Source organism: Symsagittifera roscoffensis, chromosome 2 (genome assembly GCF_963678635.1).
Source record: "Symsagittifera roscoffensis chromosome 2, txSymRosc1.1, whole genome shotgun sequence".
Taxonomy (NCBI): domain Eukaryota; kingdom Metazoa; phylum Xenacoelomorpha; order Acoela; family Convolutidae; genus Symsagittifera; species Symsagittifera roscoffensis.
In genome coordinates this window covers 36,537,698-36,563,121 of record NC_087063.1, presented here as the reverse complement: position 1 = coordinate 36,563,121, position 25,424 = coordinate 36,537,698, and the positions used below count along the sequence as shown (strand labels likewise).

General features: G+C 35.4%; 2 protein-coding genes across 2 annotated transcripts in view; both read left to right on the top strand.

Annotated features, from left to right (window-relative positions):
- The window catches only part of LOC134839803 (AP-1 complex subunit mu-1-like), a 379,140-nt gene that overhangs the window by 103,128 nt on the left and 250,588 nt on the right, over positions 1–25,424 (top strand). The window lies entirely within an intron of this gene.
- Positions 1–25,424, top strand: part of LOC134839804 (serine/threonine-protein kinase Chk2-like) — a 68,458-nt gene that overhangs the window by 9,813 nt on the left and 33,221 nt on the right. The window contains exon 5 of the mRNA XM_063855427.1: positions 21,789–21,978. Coding sequence (XP_063711497.1) covers positions 21,789–21,978 — 190 coding nt within the window. The remainder of the gene's footprint in view (positions 1–21,788; positions 21,979–25,424) is intronic.

Here is a 25,424-nt window from a genome sequence, read left to right as displayed (position 1 = left end):
AAACACTAGTCTTTTAGGAGACAAAGGTAATAAAGTGATGGATGACTGATTATCAGACTCAAAAAGACGCTCAGTCTGGGGCCAAGCTTCCCCAATTAAGACAATTATCTCGCGATTTAACATCAAAACTATCAACTTCAAATAACACAAGATTCTAATTTAGCGGCAAAACAAAGGTTTATGCGCACAATAACACTCGTGTTGAACGGCGGCGTCCCTCATGCTTAAAGGACCGAAAATTTGTTTTTGCTTACTTTCAGCCAATCAGAATTGAGTATTCAAAATCTCAAAGTACATCGCGAAAATGTCATAGAAAGAAAATAAATCTAGGTCATTAAAGTTAATATTGACAAATAGACAATAAGCAGATCAGTTTTCAAGTCTGAAAATGTAATTTTGGTTTTGAACTCAATAATCTTGATGATTATCTGAACCGTTATGCGGTTGTAACCCGCAGTTTGTAATATTTTTGATTATTTTCCACTGATTTAGTACATTTTCGGTTAATACTGACTTCGGTTTTGTGAGAAAGGCATTTAGCCAATAGAAACGTCTAGCGATTTTGATTAAATGAGATCTTTCAAGCAATCGGTCCTTTAAGCTTGAGAACCCTCCCCGTGTTGAATTGAAGCGCAGCGGAACAAGCGGTGGCTTATCGCCAATCTCGCGTTTGAAGTTAGCTGTCATAATTTATAATTATTCTGTGTCTGTTAACAAACCTGTCTGCTGAAAGCCCTAGCACCATGACCTACAAGTGCCAACTGGTTAATTTTAAAGGACTAGTTACTATTGGTTACAGTTTGTAACTTTTTTGTGAATTTGGCCACTTTGGACGCTTTCTCTCTTTGATCGCTGAAGTTAGTTTGCGCTATCTCAATTCTAACAGGAAGGTGAACAATTTACAAACTGAATTGTTTTATACGCGTAATTGGGGGTCTAGGACAACAAATCGATGTGACTTCAAGCCGAAGGGACTTCAGGCGTAAATTGAAACTTTACAAGCACCTCAAATCGCTATTTTTCCATCAAAAACAATATGTTTTCAAAAATTTAGGCATGTTTAGTCTATAATAAGCGTTATTCTTGACAATGAATCACTTAGGATTGGCATCCGTTCGTCAAATCAGCCGGTTTTGAAATGCTTAAATTAAAACAAGAAGAAAATTGCCGTGAATTGTTTTTTTTGAACTTTCCTAAACATCGCATTCGGAGGATAGTTTTACGAAATTGCCTGTAACTACTGAAGAAAGATCATGAAAATGGGAAATTCCTAGTTTTCAAATAATTCAATTATCATGACTTAAGGAGAAAATTTTCGTCTTGAAGTCTCTAACTTAACGTTTCGGCTTGAAGCCCGTCGGCTTGATATCGGGCACCCGCAGACAATTACTGTAATAACCAAACAGGCAAATACTGTATTGAACAATCAGAATCGAGATGAGAAAACAAATTTACTAAATAAATAAATATTAGTAATTCATTTCTTCCTTGTCTCGATTCTGATTGGTTTATACGGTATTTGTGTATATACTGACAAGTCTGAATACGCGGTTGTCTAAATACTGCTACGTAACCATGAGTTCGATTCGGGGGCTATTCTCATGCGCGAAGAGCTGAATGGGCGAAAAAAAATTGTGAGCGATTGACCGATAAAAAATTTATCAGGAAGTCATTTTTTTTTTTTGAAAATAATCAATTGCCATTCAGCTAAAATGAATTAAACGATGCAACAGTTTGCTTCTTTCATAACTGAACCCTTGAAATAAAAAATTTGTTCCAATTAAGCGGCGGTCAGTGACAATTTAAAAATTTTGCATATTTCCGCCGTTAATATTTTCGGCCAATATCAATTTTCAGTCCCTGGAAATGTTTACTTTCTTTCCAAATTTTAGTTGGCCGATTTTTATTTTCGCGCATTCGGTCCTTCGTGTATGAGGGATTCCGACGTTCACTTCATCGAACAGTATATCATGAGTTCTCCGTTGCAGTAAGAGGCTGGGTTCTACTCTCTTTATGTCTACTTGAGTTCCAACCTAGTCTGGCCAACTGGCTGTTTTTGCAAAACCATAGCATAGCTAGCTAAGCGTTGTGTTTCAATCGTATTTTTCGACGTGATACAGTGCGGATTTGAATTAACCGGACAAAACGCGTCAAACTTGAAATTTAAAACGCGTTTTTCTCAAATTGGGTTGATTTTAGGTGAAAACTTATAAAGATAAAACTAGCCTAAAATTTTAGCAAAATTAATATGGTGTAATTTGTTTTGCGAAATTCGGGCCTAAAACTTTTGCCACTAAAATGGCTCATTTTGGTTTTACTTAGTCAATCAAAATTTACGCCAAAAATACCCAGTCGATCACAGATATAAATATATCAAAGTGAGCCCCTTATGTAGCCCACCAAACTTAACTGGGGTGTTTTCTCCAAAACATTGTGCAAGTTGATATCTTTCTCTTTGAGAGACAAAAAAGGTCGTTTTTACTATATAAAATATCAATTTTTTATTTAAAAACAATTTTAAACGGTTTGCAAATTTTTTTTTGAGAATATGCCCTTCTTAAAGTTTGTTGGGCTACGTAAGGGGCTCACTTTGATTTAATTACGTCTGTGATCGACCGGGTATTTTTGGCGTAATTTTTAATAAAATAAAAAAAAAACAAAATGACCCATTTTTGTGGTAAAGTTTTTGGTCCGAATTTTGCGCAACAAATTACACCATATTAATTCTGCTAGCAAGTTTTATCTTCATAAGTTTTCACCTAAACTCAACCCAATTTGAGAAAAACGCGTTTTAAATTTCAAGTTAAGCTCGTTTTGTCCGGTTAATTTAAATCAGCAGTGTATATGAGCGTAGTGTTATCATTGAGAAATTCAGCATCGGGCGAAATCTATGAGCTTCCCTGGTTGGGAGGATGATTGATCCAAAAGAGAAAACGAACTCTTTCTAAGGATATATGATCTACGGGGACCGATCGTTTAGCAAACAATTCTCTTAGCATAAAAAGTTCAAACGAGTCTTTAAGCAGACAAACGTAATAAAGTGATGGATGATTGATTGACAGACTCAAAAAGAGGCTCAGTCTGGCGCCAAGCTTCCCCAATTAAGACAATTATCTCGCGATTTAACAACAGAACTATCAATTTCAAATAACACAAGTTTCTAAATAAGTGATGAAACAAAAGTTTACGCGCACAATGACACTCGTGTTGAATGGTTGCGTCCCTCATGCTTGAAGGACCGAAAGCTTGAAATTAAATTCAGCCTACTTTCAGCCATTCAGAATGGAGTATTCAAACTCTCAAAGTAAATCTCAAAGTAAGAAAGTAAATCCAGGCCATTGAAGTTAAAATTGACGAATAGATAATAAGCAGATAAGTTTTCAAGACTGAAAAATTCTAACGGTTTTGAACTCATTAATTTTGATGATTATCTGAATCGTACTGCGGTTGTAACCCACAATTTGTAATATTTTTGGTTGTTTTCCACTGATTTAATACATTTTCTGTTAACACTGACTTCGGTTATGTGAGAAAGGCATTTAGCCAATAGAAACGCTTAGCGATTTTGATTAGTTGAGATTTTTCAAGCAATCGGTCCTTTAAGCTTGAGAACCTTTTCCGTGTTGAATTGAAGCGCAACGGAGCAAGCAGTCGCTAATCTCTAATGTCGCGTTTGAAGTTAGCAATCACACGATATAATTGTTGTGTGTCTGTTAAAAGACCTGTCTGCTAAAAACTGGTCTGCTAAAAGCCCTAGCACCATGACCTACAAGTGCCAACTGGTTAATTTTGAAGCACTAGTTACAATTGGTTCCATTTTGGTTACACTTTCAAGTTTTTATTTCGTAACTGTTTTTGTGAATTTGTAATTTTTTCTCTTTATCGCTGAAGTTAGTTTGCGCTATCTGAATTCTAACAGGAAGGTGAATAATTTACAAACTTAATTGTTTTATACACGTAATTGGGGTCTAGGTCAACAAGTTGACTTCAAGCCGAAGGACTTCAGGCCGAAATTGAAACTTTACAAGCACCTCAAATCGCTCTTTTTTTCATCAAAAACAAGTTGTTTTTCAAACCTTTAGGCATGTTTAGTCCATAATAAGCGTTATCCATGACAATGAGTCACTTAGTATTGGCATCCGTTAATAATATCAGCCGGTTTTGAAATGCATAAATTAAAAACAAGAAAATTGCCGCCAAACGTTTTTTTTTGAACTTTGCTAAAGATCACATTCGGAGGATAATTTTATGAAAATGCCTGTAACTACTGAAGAAAGATCATGAGAATGGGAAAATCCTTAGTTTTCAAACAATTCAATTCCCTTGACTTAATGAGAAACTTTTCAGCTTGAAGTCCCAAACTTAACGTTTCGGCTTGAAGTCCCGTCGGCTTGATGTCCAGCACCCGCAGACAAATACTGTATTAACCATACAGACAGATACTGTAATAACCAATCAGAATCGAGATGAGAAAACAAATTTACGAAATAAATAATTATTAGTTATTCATTTCTTCCTTGTCCCGATTCTGATTGGTTAATACAGTATTTGTCTTTTAAATAACGAGTCTGAATACGCGGTTGTCTAAATACTGCAACGTAACCATGTGTTCAATTTGGGGGCTATTCACATGCGCGAAGAACTGAATGGGCGAAAAAATTCGTGAGCGGAGGACCGAAAACAGAGTTAGCCGAAAATCAATTTTTTTGAAAAGAAGCAATTGCCATTCAATTAAAATGAATTAAATGAAGCAACATTTTGCTTTTTTCATAACTAAACCCTTGAAATATAAATTTTGTTCCCGGCGGCGGTCAGTGACAATTTGAAAATTTTGCATATTTCTGCGTTTTCTATATTCGGCCAATATCAATATTCAGTCCCTGGAAATGTTTACTTTCTTTCCAAATTTTAGTTTACTGAAATCTGATTGGCAGATTTTTGTTTTCGCGCATTCGGTCCTTTGCGTATGAGGGATTTCACCGTTCAATTCACCGAACACCGAACAGTATATCATGAGTTCTCCGTTGCAGTATGAGGCTGGGTTCTACTCTCTTCATGTCTACTTGAGTTCCAACCTAGTCTGGCCAACTGGTTTTTATTTCAAAACCATAGTAAAGCTAGCTAAGCGTTTGGTTTCAATCGTATTTTTGACGTGATACAGTGCGGATTTAATTTAACCGGACAAAACGTTTTAAACTTGAAATTTAAAACGCGTTTTCCTCAAATTGGGGTCAGTTTAGGTGAAAACTTATACCCATGAACTTACATCATTACACCAAAATTACACCATTTTATTTCAGCTAAATTTTAAAGCTAGTTTTGTTTTCATAAGTTTTCACCTAAACTCAACCCATTTCAAGTTAAGCTCGTTTTGTCCGGTTAATTCAAATCAGCAGTGTATATGAGCTTAGTGTTATCATTGAGAAATTCAGCATCTATGAGCTTCCTTGGTTGGGAGGATGATTGGTCCAAAAGAGAAAACGAACTCTTTCTAAGGATATATGACCTACGGGGACCGATCGTGTAGCAAACAATTCTTCTAGCATAAAAAGTTAAACACTAGTCTTTTAGGAGACAAAGGTAATAAAGTGATGGATGATTGATTACCAGACTCAGAAAGACACTCAGTCTGGGGCCAAGTTTCCCCAATTAGGACAATTATCTCGCGATTTAACATCAAAACTATCAACTTCAAATAACACAAGATTCTAATTTAGCGTCCCTCATGCTTGAAGGACCGAAAGTTATTTTTGGCTTACTTTTAGCCAATCAGAATTGAGTATTCAAAATCTCAAAGTAAATCGCAAAAATCTCATAGAAAGAAAATAAATCCAGGCCATTTAAGTTAATATTGACAAATAGACAATAAGCAGATCAGTTTTCAAGTCTGAAAATTTAATTTTGGTTTTGAACTTAATAATCTTGATGATTATCTGAATCGTTATGCGGTTGTAACCCGCAGTTTGTAATATTTTTGATTATTTTCCACTGATTTAGTACATTTTCGGTTAATACTGACTTCGGTTTTGTGAGAAAGGCATTTAGCCAATAGAAACGTTTAGCGACTTTGATTAAATGAGATCTTTCAAGCAATCGGTCCTTTAAGCTTGAGAACCCTCCCCGTGTTGAATTGAAGCGCAACGGAACAAGCAGTCGCTAATCTCCAATGTCGCGTTTGAAGTTAGCTATCACACTTTATAATTGTTGTGTGTCTGTTAAAAGACCTGTCTGCTAAAACCTGGTCTGCTAAAAGCTCCAGCACCATGACCTACAAGTGTCAACTGGTTAATTGTAAAGCACTAGTTACAATTGGTTCCATTTTGGTTACACTTTCAAATTTTTATTTCGTAACTGATTTTGTGAATTTGTAATTTTTTCTCTTTATCGCTGAAGTTATTTTGCGCTATCTGAATTCTAACAGGAAGGTGAATAATTTACAAACTTAGTTGTTTTATACACGTAATTGGGGTCTAGGTCAACAAGTTAACTTCAAGCCGAAGGGACTTCAGGCCGAAATTGAAACTTTACAAGCACCTCAAATCGATCTTTTTTCATCAAAAACAAGTTGCTTTTCAAAACTTTAGGCATGTTTAGTCCATAATAAGCGTTATTCATGACAATGAATCACTTAGTATTGGCATCCGTTAATAATATCAGCCAGTTTTGAAATGCATAAATTAAAAACAAGGAAATTGCCGCCAAACGTTTTTTTTTGAACTTTGCTAAAGATCACTTTCGGAGGATAATATTATGAAAATGCCTGTAACTACTGAAGAAAGATCATGAGAATGGGAAAATCCTTAGTTTTCAAACAATTCATTTATCTTGATTTAAAGAGAAAATTTCCAGCTTGAAGTCCCAAACTTAACGTTTCGGCTTGAAGTCCTGTCGGCTTGATGTCCAGCACCCGCAGACAAATACTGTATTAACCATACAGACAGATACTGTATTAACCAATCAGAATCGAGATGAGAAAACAAATTTACGAAATAAATATTTATTAGTTATTCATTTCTTCCTTGTCCCGACTCTGATTGGTTAATACAGTATTTGTCTTTTAAATAACGAGTCTGAATACGCGGTTGTCTAAATACTGCAACGTAACCATGTGTTCAATTTGGGGGTTTTCACTTGCGCGAAGAACTGAATGGGCGAAAAAATTTGTGAGCGGAGGACCGAAAACAGACTTAGCCGAAAATCAATTTTTTTGAAAAGAAGGAATTGCCATTCAATTAAAATGAATTAAATGAAGCAACATTTTGCTTCTTTCATAACTAAACCCTTGAAATATAAATTTTGTTCCAATTCGGCGGCGGTCAGTGACAATTTAAAAATTTTGCATATTTCTGCGTTTATATATTCGGCCAATATCAATATTCAGTCCCTGGAAATGTTTACTTTCTTTCCAAATTTTAGTTTACTGAAATCTGATTGGCTGATTTTTATTTTCGCGCATTCGGTCCTTCGCGTATGAGGGATTCCACCGTTCAATTCACCGAACAGTATATCATGAGTTCTCCGTTGAAGCATGAGGCTGGGTTCTACTCTCTTCATGTCTACTTGAGTTCCAACCTAGTCTGGCCAACTGCTTTTTATTTCAAAACCATAGTAAAGCTAGCTAAGCGTTTGGTTTCAATCGTATTTTTGACGTGATACAGTGCGGACTTAGTTTAACCGGACAAAACGTTTTAAACTTGAAATTTAAAACGCGTTTTCCTCAAATTGGGGTCAGCTTAGGTGAAAACTTATACTCATGAACTTACATCATTACACCAAAATAACACCATATTAATTCTGCTAAAATTTAAAGCTAGTTTTGTTTTCATAAGTTTTCACCTAAACTCAACCCATTTTGAGAAAAACGCGTTTTAAATTTCAAGTTAAGCTCGTTTTGTCCGGTTAATTCAAATCAGCACTGAATGTGAGCGTACTGTTTTCCTTGACGTTCAGCATCGGGAGAAATTTATGAGCTTTGTTGGTTGGAAGGATGATCGATCAAAAGAGAAAACAAACTCTTTCGAAGGATATATGACCTACGGGGACCGATCGTTTAGCAGACAATTATTTTAGCATAAAAAGTTAAAACGAGTCTTTAAGCAGACAAACGTAATAAAGTGATGGATGATTGATTGACAGACTCAAAAAGAACTGAATGGGCGAAAAAATTCGTGAGCGAAGGACCGAAAACAAAATTAGCCGAAAGTCAATTTTTTTGAAAAGAAGGAATTGCCATTCAATTAAAAATGAATTAAATGAAGCAACATTTTGCTTCTTTCATAACTAAACCCTTGAAATATAAATTTTGTTTCAATTCGGCGGCGGTCAGTGACCATTTGAAAATTTTTGCATATTTTATTTCTGCCGTTTATATATTCGGCCAATATCAATATTCAGTCCCTGGAAATGTTTACTTTCTTTCCAAATTTTAGTTAACTGAAATGTGATTGGCTGCTTTTCATTTTCGCGCATTCGTGTATGAAGGATTCCACCGTTCAATTCACCGAACAGTATATCATGAGTTATTCGTTGCAGTATGAGGCTGGGTTCTACTTACTCTCTTTACGTCTACTTGAGTTCCAACGTAGTCTGGCCAACTGGCTGTTATTTCAAAACCATAGCTAGCTAAGCGTTGTGTTTCAATCGTATTTTTTGATCTCAGGGAAAAAACATCAATGGTAAAACGTTTTCGACATTATGTCATCATCAGTAACTGAAAAATAGCAAAATGGTACAAATTAAAAGCACATTTTAAAAAAAGGAAAACTGGAGAACAATTAAAAACTGATAGAATTGATAGAAGTTCGTATTTTTTGACGTGATAGAGTGGGGATCTGAATTAAACGGACAAAACGCGTTAAACTTGAAATTTAAAACGCGTTTTCCTCAAATTGGGTTGAGTTAAGGTGAAAACCTATGGAGATTAAACTAGCTTAAACTTTTAGTAGAAGTAAACTGGTGTAATTTGTTTTGCGAAATTCGGGCCCAACATTTTACCACAAAAATGGGTCATTTTGGCTTTTCTTAGTTAATCAAAAATTACGACAAAAATACCCATTCGATAGAGACATAATCATATCGAAGTGAGCCTCTTATGTAGCGCAACAAACTTTAAGCAGGGAATGTTCTCCAAAACATGGTTTTTACTTTATAAAATATCAACTTTTTAAAAACACTTTTTAAACGGTTTGCAAAATTTTTTTGGAGATTATACCCTTCTTAAAATTTGTTGGGCTACGTAAGAGGCTCACTTTGATATAATTATGTCTGTGATCGACGGTGTATTTTTGGCGTAATTTTTGATTAATTAAGAAAAGTCACAAGTTTTTGGCTCGAATTTTGCGAAATAAGTTACACCATATTAATTCTGCTAATTTTTTAAGCAATTTTTATTTTCATAAATTTTCACCTAAAGTCAACCCAATTTGAAAAAAAACGCGTTTTGAATTTCAAGTTTAGCTCGTTTTGTCCGGTTAATTTAATTCAGCACCGTATATGAGCGTAGTGTTATCATTGAGAAGTTCAGCATCGGGAGAAATCTATGAGCTTCCTTGGATGGGAGGATGATTGATCAAAAGAGAAAACAATTTCTTTTTAAGGATAGATGAACTACGGGGACCGATCGTATAACAGGCATTTCTTTTAGCATAAAAAGTTAAAAACGAGTTTTTTAGCAGACAAACGTATTAAAGTGATAGATAATTGATTGACAAACTCAAAATTACGCTCAGTCTGGGGCCAAGCTTTTCCAATTAAGACAACCATCTCGCGATTAAAAGACCTGTCTGCTAAAAACCGGTCTGCTAAAAGCCCTAGCACCATGGCCTACAAGTGCCAACGGGTTAATTTTAAAGCACTAGTTACAATTAATTCCATTTTGGTTACACTTTCAAGTTTTTATTTCGTAACTGTTTTTGTGAATTTGTAATTTTTTCTCTTTATCGCTGAAGTTAGTTTGCGCTATCTGAATTCTAACAGGAAGGTGAATAGTTTACAAACTTAATTGTTTTATACACGTAATTGGGGTCTAGGTCAACAAGTTGATTTCAAGCCAAAAGGACTTCAGGCCGAAATTGAAACTTTACAAGCACCTCAAATCGCTCTTTTTTCATCAAAAACAATTTGCTTTTCAAAACTTTAGGCATGTTTAGTCCATAATAAGCGTTATTCATGACAATGAATCACTTAGGATTGGCATCCGTTAAAAGTATCAGCCAGTTTTGAAATGCATAAATTAAAAACAAGGAAATTGCCGCCAAACGTTTTTTTTTGAACTTTGCTAAAGATCACTTTCGGAGGATAATATTATGAAAATGCCTGTAACTACTGAAGAAAGATCATGAGAATGGGAAAATCTTTAGTTTTCAAACAATTCATTTATCTTGAGTTAAAGAGAAAATTTCCAGCTTGAAGTCCCAAACTTAACGTTTCGGCTTGAAGTCCTGTCGGCTTGATGTCCAGCACCCGCAGACAAATACTGTATTAACCATACAGACAGATACTGTATTAACCAATCAGAATCGAGATGAGAAATCAAATTTACGAAATAAATATTTATTAGTTATTCATTTCTTCCTTGTCCCGACTCTGATTGGTTAATACAGTATTTGTCTTTTAAATAACGAGTCTGAATACGCGGTTGTCTAAATACTGCAACGTAACCATGTGTTCAATTTGGGGGTTTTCACTTGCGCGAAGAACTGAATGGGCGAAAAAATTTGTGAGCGGAGGACCGAAAACAGACTTAGCCGAAAATCAATTTTTTTGAAAAGAAGGAATTGCCATTCAATTAAAATGAATTAAATGAAGCAACATTTTGCTTCTTTCATAACTAAACCCTTGAAATATAAATTTTGTTCCAATTCGGCGGCGGTCAGTGACAATTTAAAAATTTTGCATATTTCTGCGTTTATATATTCGGCCAATATCAATATTCAGTCCCTGGAAATGTTTACTTTCTTTCCAAATTTTAGTTTACTGAAATCTGATTGGCTGATTTTTATTTTCGCACATTCGGTCCTTCGCGTATGAGGGATTCCACCGTTCAATTCACCGAACAGTATATCATGAGTTCTCCGTTGCAGCATGAGGCTGGGTTCTACTCTCTTCATGTCTACTTGAGTTCCAACCTAGTCTGGCCAACTGCTTTTTATTTCAAAACTATAGTAAAGCTAGCTAAGCGTTTGGTTTCAATCGTATTTTTGACGTGATACAGTGCGGACTTAGTTTAACCGGACAAAACGTTTTAAACTTGAAATTTAAAACGCGTTTTCCTCAAATTGGGGTCAGCTTAGGTGAAAACTTATACTCATGAACTTACATCATTACACCAAAATAACACCATATTAATTCTGCTAAAATTTAAAGCTAGTTTTGTTTTCATAAGTTTTCACCTAAGCTCAACCCATTTTGAGAAAAACGCGTTTTAAATTTCAAGTTAAGCTCGTTTTGTCCGGTTAATTCAAATCAGCACTGAATGTGAGCGTACTGTTTTCCTTGACGTTCAGCATCGGGAGAAATTTATGAGCTTTGTTGGTTGGGAGGATGATCGATCAAAAGAGAAAACAAACTCTTTCGAAGGATATATGACCTACGGGGACCGATCGTTTAGCAGACAATTATTTTAGCATAAAAAGTTAAAACGAGTCTTTAAGCAGACAAACGTAATAAAGTGATGGATGATTGATTGACAGACTCAAAAAGAACTGAATGGGCGAAAAAATTCGTGAGCGAAGGACCGAAAACAAAATTAGCCGAAAGTCAATTTTTTTGAAAAGAAGGAATTGCCATTCAATTAAAAATGAATTAAATGAAGCAACATTTTGCTTCTTTCATAACTAAACCCTTGAAATATAAATTTTGTTTCAATTCGGCGGCGGTCAGTGACCATTTGAAAATTTTGCATATTTTATTTCTGCCGTTTATATATTCGGCCAATATCAATATTCAGTCCCTGGAAATGTTTACTTTCTTTCCAAATTTTAGTTAACTGAAATGTGATTGGCTGCTTTTCATTTTCGCGCATTCGTGTATGAGGGATTCCACCGTTCAATTCACCGAACAGTATATCATGAGTTATTCGTTGCAGTATGAGGCTGGGTTCTACTCTCTTTACGTCTACTTGAGTTCCAACGTAGTCTGGCCAACTGGCTGTTATTTCAAAACCATAGCTAGCTAAGCGTTGTGTTTCAATCGTATTTTTTGATCTCAGGGAAAAAACATCAATGGTAAAACGTTTTCGACATTATGTCATCATCAGTAACTGAAAAATAGCAAAATGGTACAAATTAAAAGCACATTTTAAAAAAAAGAAAACTGGAGAGCAATTAAAAACTGATAGAATTGATAGAAGTTCGTATTTTTTGACGTGATAGAGTGGGGATCTGAATTAAACGGACAAAACGCGTTAAACTTGAAATTTAAAACGCGTTTTCCTCAAATTGGGTTGAGTTAAGGTGAAAACCTATGGAGATTAAACTAGCTTAAACTTTTAGTAGAAGTAAACTGGTGTAATTTATTTTGCGAAATTCGGGCCCAACATTTTACCACAAAAATGGGTCATTTTGGCTTTTCTTAGTTAATCAAAAATTACGACAAAAATACCCATTCGATAAAGACATAATCATATCGAAGTGAGCCTCTTATGTAGCGCAACAAACTTTAAGCAGGGAATGTTCTCCAAAACATGGTTTTTACTTTATAAAATATCAACTTTTTAAAAACACTTTTTAAACGGTTTGCAAAATTTTTTTGGAGATTATACCCTTCTTAAAATTTGTTGGGCTACGTAAGAGGCTCACTTTGATATAATTATGTCTGTGATCGACGGTGTATTTTTGGCGTAATTTTTGATTAATTAAGAAAAGTCACAAGTTTTTGGCTCGAATTTTGCGAAATAAGTTACACCATATTAATTCTGCTAATTTTTTAAGCAATTTTTATTTTCATAAGTTTTCACCTAAAGTCAACCCAATTTGAAAAAAAACGCGTTTTGAATTTCAAGTTTAGCTCGTTTTGTCCTGTTAATTTAATTCAGCACCGTATATGAGCGTAGTGTTATCATTGAGAAGTTCAGCATCGGGAGAAATCTATGAGCTTCCTTGGATGGGAGGATGATTGATCAAAATAGAAAACAATTTCTTTTTAAGGATAGATGAACTACGGGGACCGATCGTATAACAGGCATTTCTTTTAGCATAAAAAGTTAAAAACGAGTTTTTTAGCAGACAAACGTATTAAAGTGATAGATAATTGATTGACAAACTCAAAATTACGCTCAGTCTGGGGCCAAGCTTTTCCAATTAAGACAAACATCTCGCGATTAAAAGACCTGTCTGCTAAAAACCGGTCTGCTAAAAGCCCTAGCACCATGTTCTACAAGTGCCAACGGGTTAATTTTAAAGCACTAGTTACAATTGGTTCCATTTTGGTTACACTTTCAAGTTTTTATTTCGTAACTGTTTTTGTGAATTTGTAATTTTTTCTCTTTATCGCTGAAGTTAGTTTGCGCTATCTGATTTCTAACAGGAAGGTGAATAGTTTACAAACTTAATTGTTTTATACACGTAATTGGGGTCTAGGTCAACAAGTTGACTTCAAGCCAAACGGACTTCAGGCCGAAATTGAAACTTTACAAGCACCTCAAATCGCTCTTTTTTCATCAAAAACAATTTGCTTTTCAAAACTTTAGGCATGTTTAGTCCATAATAAGCGTTATTCATGACAATTAATCACTTAGGATTGGCATCCGTTAAAAGTATCAGCCGGTTTTGAAATGCATAAATTATAAACAAGAAAATTGTCATCAAACGTTTTTTATTTTTGAATGTTCCTAAACATTACATGGATGATAATTTTATAAAAATGCCTGTAACTACTGAAGAAAGATCATGAAAATGGCAAAGTCCTTAGTTTTCAACTAATTCAATTATCATGACTTAATGAGAAAATCTTTGGCTTGAAGTCCCTAGCTCTACATTTTGGCTTGAAGTCCCGTCGGCTTGATTTCCGGCACCCGCGGACAAGTGTGTATTAACCATACAGACAAATACTGTATTAACCAATTAGAATCGAGATGAAAAAACAAATTTACGAAATAAATATTTATTAGCTAATCATTTCTTCCTTGTCTCGATTCTGATTGGTTAATACAGTATTTGTCTATTTACTGACGACTCTGATTACGCGGTTATCTAAATACTGCTACATAACCATGAGTTAATTCGGGGTCTATTCACATGCGCGAAGAACTGAATTGGCGAAAAAACTCGTGAGCGAAGGACCGAAAACAAAATTAGCCGAAAGTCAATTTTTTTTTGAAAAGAAGCAATTGTCATTCAATTAAAATGAATTAAATGAAGCAACAATTTGCTTCTTTCATAACTAAACCCTTGAAATATGAATGAATTTTGTTCCAATTCGGCGGCGGTCAGTGACCATTTGAAAATTTTACATATTTCTGCCGTTTATAAATTCGGCCAATATCAATATTCAATCCCTGGAAATGTTTACTTTTTTTTCAAATTTAAGTTAGGTGAAATCTAATTGGTTGATTTTTATTTTCGCGCATTCGTTCCTTCGTGTATGAGAGATTCCACCGTTCAATTCACCGAACACCGAACACCGAACAGTATATCATGAGTTATTCGTTGCAGTATGAGGCTGGGTTCTACTCTCTTTACGTCTACTTGAGTTCCAACGTAGTCTGGCCAACTGGCTGTTATTTCAAAACCATAGCATAGCTAGCTAAGCGTTGTGTTTCAATCGTATTTTTTTACCTCAGGGAAAAAACATCAATGGTAAAACGTTATCGACATTATATCATCATCAGTAACTAAAAAATAGCAAAATTGTACAACTTAAAAGCACATTTTAAAACTCGCAGAACTGATAGAAGTTCGTATTTTTTGACGTGATAGAGTGGGGATCTGAATTAACCGGACAAAACGCGTTAAACTTGAAATTTAAATCGCGTTTTCCTCAAATTGGGTTGAGTTAAGGTGAAAACCTATGAAGATAAAACTAGCTCAAACTTTTAGCAGTAGTAAACTGGTGTAATTTGTTTTGCGAAATTCGGGCCCAAAATTTTACCACAAAAATGGGTCATTTTGGTTTTTCTTAATTAATCAAAAATTACGCCAAAAATACCCAGTCGATCACAGACAATCATATCGAAGTGAGCCCATTATGTAGCGCAACAAACTTTAAGCAGGGTATGTTCTCCAAAACATGGTTTAAGTTGATTTATTTTTGTTTGATAGACAAAAAAGGTCGTTTTTACTTAATAAAATATCAATTTTTTAAAAACACTTTTTAAACGGTTTGCAAATTTTTTTTGGAGATTTTACCCTTCTAAAAGTTTGTTGGGCTACGTAAGAGGCTCACTTTGATTTAATTATATCTGTGATCGACGGGGAATTTTTGGCGTAATTTTTGATTAATTAAGAAAAGTCAAATTGACCCATTTTTGTGGCAAAGTTTTTGGCTCGAATTTTGCGAAATAAGTTACACCATATTAATTCTGCTAAATTTTTAATCCAGTTTTATCTTCATAAGTTTTCACCTAAAATCAACCCAATTTGAAAAAAAAACGCGTTTTGAATTTCAAGTTTAGCTCGTTTTGTCCGGTTAATTTAAATCAGCACCGTATATGAGCGTAGTGTTATCATTGAGAAGTTCAGTATCGGGAGAAATCTATGAGCTTCCTTGGATGGGAGGTTGATGGATCAAAAGAGGAAACAATTTCTTTCAAAGGATAGATGAACTACGGGGACCGATCGTATAACAGACATTTCTTTAAGCACAAAAAGTTAAAAACGAGTGTTTTGGCAGACAAAAATGAAGTGATAGATGATTGATTGACAGACTCAAAGTTGCGCTCAGTCTGGGGCCAAGCTTTTCCAATTAAGACAAATATCTCGCGATTTGGCATGAAAACTATCAACTTCAATTAACACAAGATTCTAAATTAGCGGCAAAACAAAGGACTGGGGCCAAGCTTCCCCAATTAAGACAATTATCTCGCGATTTGTCAACAAAACTATCAAGTTCAAATAACAGAAGATTCTAAATTAGCGGCAAAACAAAGGTTTACGCGCACAATAACACTGGTGTTGATTGGTGGCGTCCCTCATGCTTGAAGGACCAAATGCTTGAAATTAATTTCCAGCTTACTTTCAACCAATCAGAATTGATTGTTCAAAATCTCAAAGTAAATCGCGAAAATCTCATAGAAAGAAAATAAATCCAGGCCATTAAAGTTAATATTGACAAATAGATAATAAGCAGATAAGTTTTGAAGACTGAAAATTTTTTTTGCTTTTGAACTAATTAATCTTGATGAGTATCTGAATCGTAATGCGTTTGTAACCGGCAATTTGTAATTTTTTTATTTTTATTTTTATCTGATTTAATACATTTTCTGTTAATACTGACTTCGATTTTGTGAGAAAAGTTTTTAGCCAATAGAAACGCTTAGCGATTTTGATTGGTTGAAATTTTTCAACCGTTCGATCCTTGAAAAGCTTGAGAACCCTCCCCGTGTTGAGTTGAAGCGCAGCGGAACAAGCAGTCGCTAATCGCCAATGCCGCGTTTGAAGTTAGCTATCACACTTTATAATTGTTCTGTGTCTGTTAAAAAACCTGTCTGCTAAAAATTCTGTCTGCTAAAAAACCGGTCTGCTAAAATCCCTAGCACCATGACCTACAAGTCCAGGTTGCCAACTGGTTAATTTTACGTACTAGTTACTATTGGTTACATTTTGGTTACACTTTTAAGTTATTATTTTGTAACTTTTTTGTGAGTTTGTCCACTTTGGACGCTTTCTCTCTTTGATCGCTGAAGTTAGTTTGCGCTATCCGAATTCTAACAGGAAAGTGAACAATTTACAAACTGAATTGTTTTATACGCGTAATTGAGGTCTAGGACAACAAGTCGACGTTACTTCAAGCCGAAGGGACTTCAGGCCGAAGGGACTTCAGGCCGAAATTGAAACTTTACAAGCACCTCAAATCGCAATTTTTTCATCAAAAATAAGCTATTTTTCAAATTTTTAGGCATGTTTAGTCCATAATAAGCGTTATTCATGACAATTAATCACTTAGGATTGGCATCCATTAGAAATATCAGCCGGTTTTGAAATGCATAAATTATAAATAAGAAAATTGCCGTCAAACGTTTTTTATTTTTGAACGTTTTTAAACATTACATTTGGAGGATAATTTTATTAAAATGCCTGTAACTACTGAAGAATGATCATGCAAATGGGAAAGTAATTCAACTAATTCAATTATCATGACTTAATGAGAAAATCTTTGGCTTGAAGTCCCTAGCTCTACGTTTTGGCTTAAAGTTCTGTCGGCTTGATTTCCGGCACCCGCAGACAAGTACTGTATTAACCATACAGACAAATACTGTATTAACCAATTAGAATCGAGATGAGAAAACAAATTTTTGAAATAAATTTTTATTAGTTAATCATTTCTTCCTTGTCTCGATTCTGATTGGTTAATACAGTATTTGTCTATTTACTGACGACTCTGAATACGCGCTTATCTAAATACTGCTACATAACCATGAGTTCATTCGGGGTCTATTCACATGCGCGAAGAACTGAATGGGCGAAAAAATTCGTGAGCGAAGGACCGAAAACAAAATTAGCCGAAAGTCAATTTTTTGAAAAGAAGCAATTGCCATTCAATAAAAATGAAATAAATGAAGCAACATTTTGCTTCTTTCATAACTAAACCTTTGAAATATGAATTTTGTTCCAATTCGGTGGCGGTCAGTGACAATTTGAAAATTTTGCCTATTTCTGTCGTTTACATATTCGGCCAATATCAATATTCAGTCCCTGGAAATGTTTACTTTCTTTCCAAATTTTAGTTTACCGAAATCTGATTGGCTGATTTTAATTTTAGCGCTTTCGGTCCGTCGCGTATGAGGGATTCCACCGTTCAATTCACCGAACACCGAACAGTATATCATGAGTTCTCCGTTGCAGTAAGAGGCTGGGTTCTACTCTCTTTATGTCTACTTGAGTTCCAACCTAGTCTGGCCAACTGGCTATTTTTGCAAAACCATAGCATAGCTAGCTAAGCGTTGTGTTTCAATCGTATTTTTCGACGTGATACAGTGCGGATTTGAATTAACCGGACAAAACGCGTCAAACTTGAAATTTAAAACGCGTTTTTCTCAAATTGGGTTGATTTTAGGTGAAAACTTATTAAGATAAAACTAGCCTAAAATTTTAGCAAAATTAATATGGTGTAATTTTTTTTGCGAAATTCGGGCCTAAAACTTTTGCCACTAAAATGGTTCATTTTGGCTTTACTTAGTCAATCAAAATTTACGCCAAAAATACCCAGTCGATCACAGACATAATTATATCAAAGTGAGCCCCTTATGTAGCCAAACAAACTTTAAGCTGGGTATATTCTCCTAAACATGGTATAAATTGATTTGTTTATGTATAAAATATCAACTTTTTATATAAAATTTTATTTAAACGGTTTGCAATTATTTTTGGAGATTATACCCTTCTTAAAGTTTGTTGGGCTACGTAAGAGGCTCACTTTGATATAATTATGTCTTTGATCGACTGGGTATTTTTGGCGTATTTTTTGATTAACTAAGAAAAGCCAAAATGACCCATTTTTGTGGTAAAGTTTTTGGCCAGAATTTTGCGAAACAAATTACACCATACTAATTGTGCTAAGTTTTTAAGCAAGTTTTATCTTCATAATTTTTCACCTAAACTCAACCCAAATTGAGAAAAACGCCTTTTAAATTTCAAGTTTAGCTCGTTTTGTCATCTTAATTTAAATCAGCACTGTATATGAGCGTAGTGTTATCATTGAGATGTTCAGCATCGGGAGAAATCCATGAGCTTCCTTGGTTGGGAGGATGATTGATCAAAAGAGAAAACAATTTCTTTCTAAGGATAGATGACCTACGGGGACCGATCGTTTAACAGACTATTCTTTTAGCATACAAAGTTAAAAACGAGTCTTTTAACAAACAAACGTAATAAAGTGATGGTTGATTGATTGACAGATTCAAAAAGAATCTCCACGCTTCACCAATTAAGACAATTATCTCGCGATTTGTCAACAAAACTATCAACTTCAAATAACACAAGACTCTAAATTAGCGGCAAAACAAAGGTGTAAGCGCACAATAACACTCGTGTTGATTGGCGGCGTCCCTCATGCTTGATGAACCAAACGCTTGAAGTTATTTTAGCTTTTTTTCAACCAATCAGAATTGAGTGTTCAAAATCTCAAAGTATATCGCGAAAATCTCAAAGTAAGAAAATAAATCCAGGCCATTAAAGTTAATATTGACGAATAGATAATAAGCAGATAAGTTTTCAAGACTGAAAAATTCTTATGGTTTCGATCTCAATAATCTTGATGATTATCTGTATAGTAATGCGGTTGTAACCCGCAATTTGTAATAGTTTTGATTATTTTCCACTGATTTAATAAATTTTCTGTTAATACTGACTTCGATTTTCTGAGAAAAGCGTTTAGCCAATAGAAATGCTTAGCGATTTTGATTGGTTGAAGTTTTCAAGCATTCGGTCCTTAAAGCTTGAGAACCCTCCTCCCCGTTTTGAATTGAAGTTGAATCGCAGCGGAACAAGCGGTCGCTAATCGCCAATGCCGCGTTTGAAGTTAGCTATCACACTTTATAATTGTTCTGTGTCTGTTAAAGAACCCTGTCTGCTGAAAAACCGGTCTGCTAAAATCCCTAGCACCATGACCTACAAGTCCAGGTTGCCAGCTGGTTAATTTTAAGGTACTAGTTACTATTGGTTACTTTTTGTTACACTTTTAAGTTATTATTTGTAACTTTTTTTTGTGCATTTGTCCGCTTTGGACGCTTTCTCTCTTTGATCGCTGAAGTTAGTTTGCGCTATCTGAATTCTAATAGGAAGGTGAACATTTTCCAATCTGAATTGTGTTATACGCGTAATTGGGGTCTAGGACAACAAGCCGAAAGGACTTCAGGCCGAAATTGAAACTTTACAAGCACCTCAAATCGCTCTTTTTTCATCAAAAACAAGTTGCTTTTCAAAACTTTAGGCATGTTTAGTCCATAATAAGCGTTATTCATGACAATGCATTACTTAGGATTGGCATCCGTTAACAATATCAGCCGGTTTTGGAATGCATAAATTATAAACAAGAAAATTGCCGTCAAACGTTTTTTATTTTTGAACTTTCCTAAATATCACATTTGGAGGATAATGTTATGAAAATGCCTGTAACTACTAAAGAAAGATCATGAAAATGGGAAATTCCTTAGTTTTCAAATAATTCAATTATCATGACTTAATGAGAAAATCTTTGGCTTGAAGTCCCTAACTTTACGTTTCGGCTTGAAGTCCCGTCGGCTTGATTGCAACACGTATCACTCGGATTGCCTTATCTGCTATCTGAAGACATTTGATAACTGGTTTTATAATCAAATTAAGTTTCAAACGCATTTAGGGCTCAGTCAACTTAGATGCTCGGGACAGCAATCGGGTGCTAGTCTTTTTTCCCGTAAACAACTTCGTCTACAGGACACATCTGGACTCGCGGTACCTTGGTTCATGATGAATTCAAATTTCGTAGTGTCTCCTGTACACTTATCCTGGAGGTAACGAATAGGACGGCAAAGGTTTTGGGCTCAAATCTGACTAGGACCCGTTTTTTTTTCAAACGGTTAACTATTCCGGTTCAAAAAAATTTCGGCCTTTTTTTGTCTGCTCATATTTTGTCGGCTTAGTTGCCGCATCTAAGAATCGTTTTTTTTTTCTGTAAACAGTTTTCACTTATGTTGCGTTAAGTGTTTTAGCATTTTAAATGTCCGGCCGAATCGTATTTTATTTTTGCTCATTGGTTGTAATTTTACTAGCTCGATATGGGAAAATTTCATTTTTTTTTTCAAATTTTATCTTTTGTCGGCTAATTAAATTTTGGTTAATTTTATATTGACCTTGTGGGTTTCTTTTGCGTCGTTTGAAAATCGAGAACATTTTGAGTGCGTTGTTGTGCTCTGAGGGGGGAAAGGGACATGAAATTATCAGTTTAAAATTGTTTTGATTTTTTTGATCTGAAATGTTTCTGCTCAGGTATTTTCGGTTTTTTTATTGCTTGTTAGTTATAAATTCAATTTCAGTCAATCATCTGGCTTAGAAGGGACACAAATGCATGAGACCACCTTTTTTTACCAACATTTTTTTTTTGACAAGAACAGTTTTCCTAATTTTTTATTTTTGAACTTTCCTAAATATCACATTTGGAGGATAATGTTATGAAAATGCCTGTAACTACTAAAGAAAGATCATGAAAATGGGAAATTCCTTAGTTTTCAAATAATTCAATTATCATGACTTAATGAGAAAATCTTTGGCTTGAAGTCCCTAACTTTACGTTTCGGCTTGAAGTCCCGTCGGCTTGATGTCCGGCACCCGCGTAATTCTAATATTGTTCCATTGTGCCTGTTGGATCTAATTAACAATTTCTCCCCCCCCCCTATTGTATCTACTTAACAATCTCCACCCTATTGTATCTACTACAGAATCTCCCTCTTTCTTGAAAGGGGGGATTGTTGAGTAGATCCTGCCTGCTTACCGAAATAACTTTGCGGGAAACACTAAAGACCTGAACATATCAATCAAACCCATTTGGCCGAATGTAAATGAAAAACAAGGATAGCCTGTTATTGTGCAAGTAGCACAGTTTGTTGTCCTGAAAATACAGAAATTTTTTTTTGTCAAATACCTCAAAACTGTGTTCAGAGGCGCGTGTGGGGATGTGTTTCTTGTGTTCCTCGAGGCAGATTTCTCCCGTCAATTCGCCATGAAAATAGTGGACAAGAAGTCCTTCACTAGTACAATCATAGCACCCTCAGCAACTACAAGTGGGGTGCTGCGCAGCTCTGCCAATGACGTCTTGAGCGAGGTCAACATTCTCAAGCAGTTGCAGCATGTAAGTCCATCAAAGCTATGTTTGATCACTCTCTTTAATATGTCGACACTGAGTCCGTATAAGTTGAAAACATCTTCGCATTTTGAAACTGATAGAATTTCACACGCAAGCGACAGAATTCAACTTCTGGCTAAAGTCACTTCAGTTTCACAAACTAATAGTATCACAATTTTCAACGGCGCTTGTAGATTCTGCAGCTGCTCGAAAAGGCTTCTGCTCGGTTTGTCTTGATTGTTAAGAGTCGATAAGGTAGTGAAGTCTCTTATATCAAAATCCTACATCAAAAATCTTATATAAAAATGAATCCATATCTAAACAGCCTCAGCAACTGGCTTAAGATCAGAAATCTGTCTCTATGAAAAGACAAAATCAACAACATCTATCTTTTTAACTCGGTTATGGATTTTTGCCTTGAACAAAATATAATGGTCGATGGCTCCAAACCACCCACAACACGCAACCCAAAAATTCACTTTTGACAATCAACTGAACTATCATTGATCATTAAATAAGCGAAGCTTTTTTTCCTTTTTCGAACCTAAGTCGCAAATATTGTTGCGGCGCAAATTTTGTTTCGACCAAATGTGTTAATTTTGAAAGTGTTCATTTTGATCAATAACCAGCTATTAAGTACAGCCAATGCTAAGGATATTAACAAAAACTATTAAATTACAAATAGCACTCAAGCTTCAAGGTATCATGGATCTGTAACGTAGAGGTAAGGAAGGAGACCAGCAACGAAAAAGGGGGTTCGAACCGGGGAAGCGTCGGATGTTTTAATAAACTTTTTCGTGTACTAGTTAAAATGCGTCCGCTATATAAATTGAGGCATGTTACTTGGTAAATTTCTTTTTTATTCAAATTTACCGGTGTTGCTAATGCGTCATAATTGGCTTGCATCACTTAGCAATTACGCAGACTCATAATTGACGTGCGTCTTTCAAGAACTTTTGTAGACTCAAAGTCTTACTCATTCAGTTTTTCCCAGTAGCGTTATCGGTCATATTTTTGCTTGTGTATGCGAAATGCAGCTTCGCTTTTGTGTAAACATTACAAAACAAAAAGACCTACAAGTCTTGAACTATGCTGCTCCCATTTGGACCCCCACCCTAAGTTACACCAACTGGAAGCACCGTCAAATGACGAGGAGCAATGTCCTTGGAGCAACAGAAAGATGCTTACGAATGAGTGGCATCACACATTTACACGACGAAACAAAAATATTCCGGTCCGAAAAGTCAATGAAATGCTCTCAAAGCAATTTTTGGTAGGCTGCTACCAAAAGCACAGAGCTGACTATCAAGAACATCAGATCCACACTCGAACATAAGTTCAAACCCGACATTGAACACTTGCTTATCGAAAAACAGGAAGGCATCTCTCAGCATGATTGTGTCAGAGGAGTCTCCATACATCAGAAGTACAGAAGTTTCTGAACTAAGAATCTGAGCTACTAGGCAAAATACTACCACTATTATCAGCAAACGAAACTACAATCGAACGGAAAAAGCAGATGTACAGTCTCACATCTTAGGGTACTCGACGCATTTAAATAGTTAACAACCTAGACTAAACAACAATGTACCCGACATCTGCTCAACTTGTTTGATAGGACCACGCACCACCGAACATCTCTTAGATGGCCGGTTGCACCCCACCATCCTTACCATTGAGAGGTTATGGGAGATTTCCGAAAAAGCTGCCAAGCATCGGCAGAATTACACAACCTGAGATAACGGAAGTTTTTTCTCGGCTCTCCTCACTAATTTAAAGCTGCTCGCTTTTACCGCTAGAGACCTTGTGGGAGCTGCAGTGAAAGATTGACATGACGAATACTGATTAAAAACGAAAATTCCCTGACATTTTCTCTATCTCTCAAACCTTGGCGATCTCCCAATTCAATCGGAAGCTCGAAGCAGAGATCGATGTAGCTACAACAACAAGATTTTTATATAGGTCGCGATGATTTTTTCCACCCATTTGGTCCAGTGTTAATTCTTTTTTATTGAAATTCAAAATTTTTTAAGGCCATATTTAAAAAAAAATTAAAACGTTCAAAGAACAAGTCTTTTTTTGTTTCCTTGTGTTCATTGATTCTTTTCCTACTGTATGTTGGCTATGCTATGTTCAATTGAAAGTGCCGAAGTTAGGAAAACGCAATCAAATTTAGCTATCTATGCTATAAACTTAACCAAAAATCAGCAACAGACTCATCACTTTAGTTTTTTTCATAGGGTCTGTGTTTAGCCAGCTCTTGAGTAAAACGCTTAGGACGTTAATGGGCAAGATTTTGCTGGAAGTTTCGAATATGTCTGGAATTTAAAAAATAACATCTTGTTTTATGGTACGATGCAACTGTTAATGGCGAAGCACCAAAAAGAAAATTTCAACCAATCATAATCCTCTGAAATCGATACGAGGTCCTCGTTCGTGAAGGGTTTGTGCCAAAATTTGAAAGCAACATAACAGAATGTGAAATAATACTTTCTCTGGATCTGGATGTGAGTTCGCGTCGGCGCATCGCGCCAATAACCACCGTTCTTATCTCGGGATTCTCAAGCTTGCAACACGTATCACTCGGATTGCCTTATCTGCTATCTGAAGACATTTGATAACTGGTTTTATAATCAAATTAAGTTTCAAACGCATTTAGGGCTCAGTCAACTTAGATGCTCGGGACAGCAATCGGGTGCTAGTCTTTTTTTCCCGTAAACAACTTCGTCTACAGGACACATCTGGACTCGCGGTACCTTGGTTCATGATGAATTCAAATTTCGTAGTGTCTCCTGTACACTTATCCTGGAGGTAACGAATAGGACGGCAAAGGTTTTGGGCTCAAATCTGACTAGGACCCGTTTTTTTTTCAAACGGTTAACTATTCCGGTTCAAAAAAATTTCGGCCTTTTTTTGTCTGCTCATATTTTGTCGGCTTAGTTGCCGCATCTAAGAATCGTTTTTTTTTTCTGTAAACAGTTTTCACTTATGTTGCGTTAAGTGTTTTAGCATTTTAAATGTCCGGCCGAATCGTATTTTATTTTTGCTCATTGGTTGTAATTTTACTAGCTCGATATGGGAAAATTTCTTTTTTTTTTTCAAATTTTATCTTTTGTCGGCTAATTAAATTTTGGTTAATTTTATATTGACCTTGTGGGTTTCTTTTGCGTCGTTTGAAAATCGAGAAAATTTTGTGTGCGTTGTTGTGCTCTGAGGGGGGAAAGGGACATGAAATTATCAGTTTAAAATTGTTTTGATTTTTTTGATCTGAAATGTTTCTGCTCAGGTATTTTCGGTTTTTTTATTGCTTGTTAGTTATAAATTCAATTTCAGTCAATCATCTGGCTTAGAAGGGACACAAATGCATGAGACCACCTTTTTTACCAACATTTTTTTTTTGACAAGAACAGTTTTTCTAATTTTTTGTTCAAATTTTTCCGTGATTTAAATCA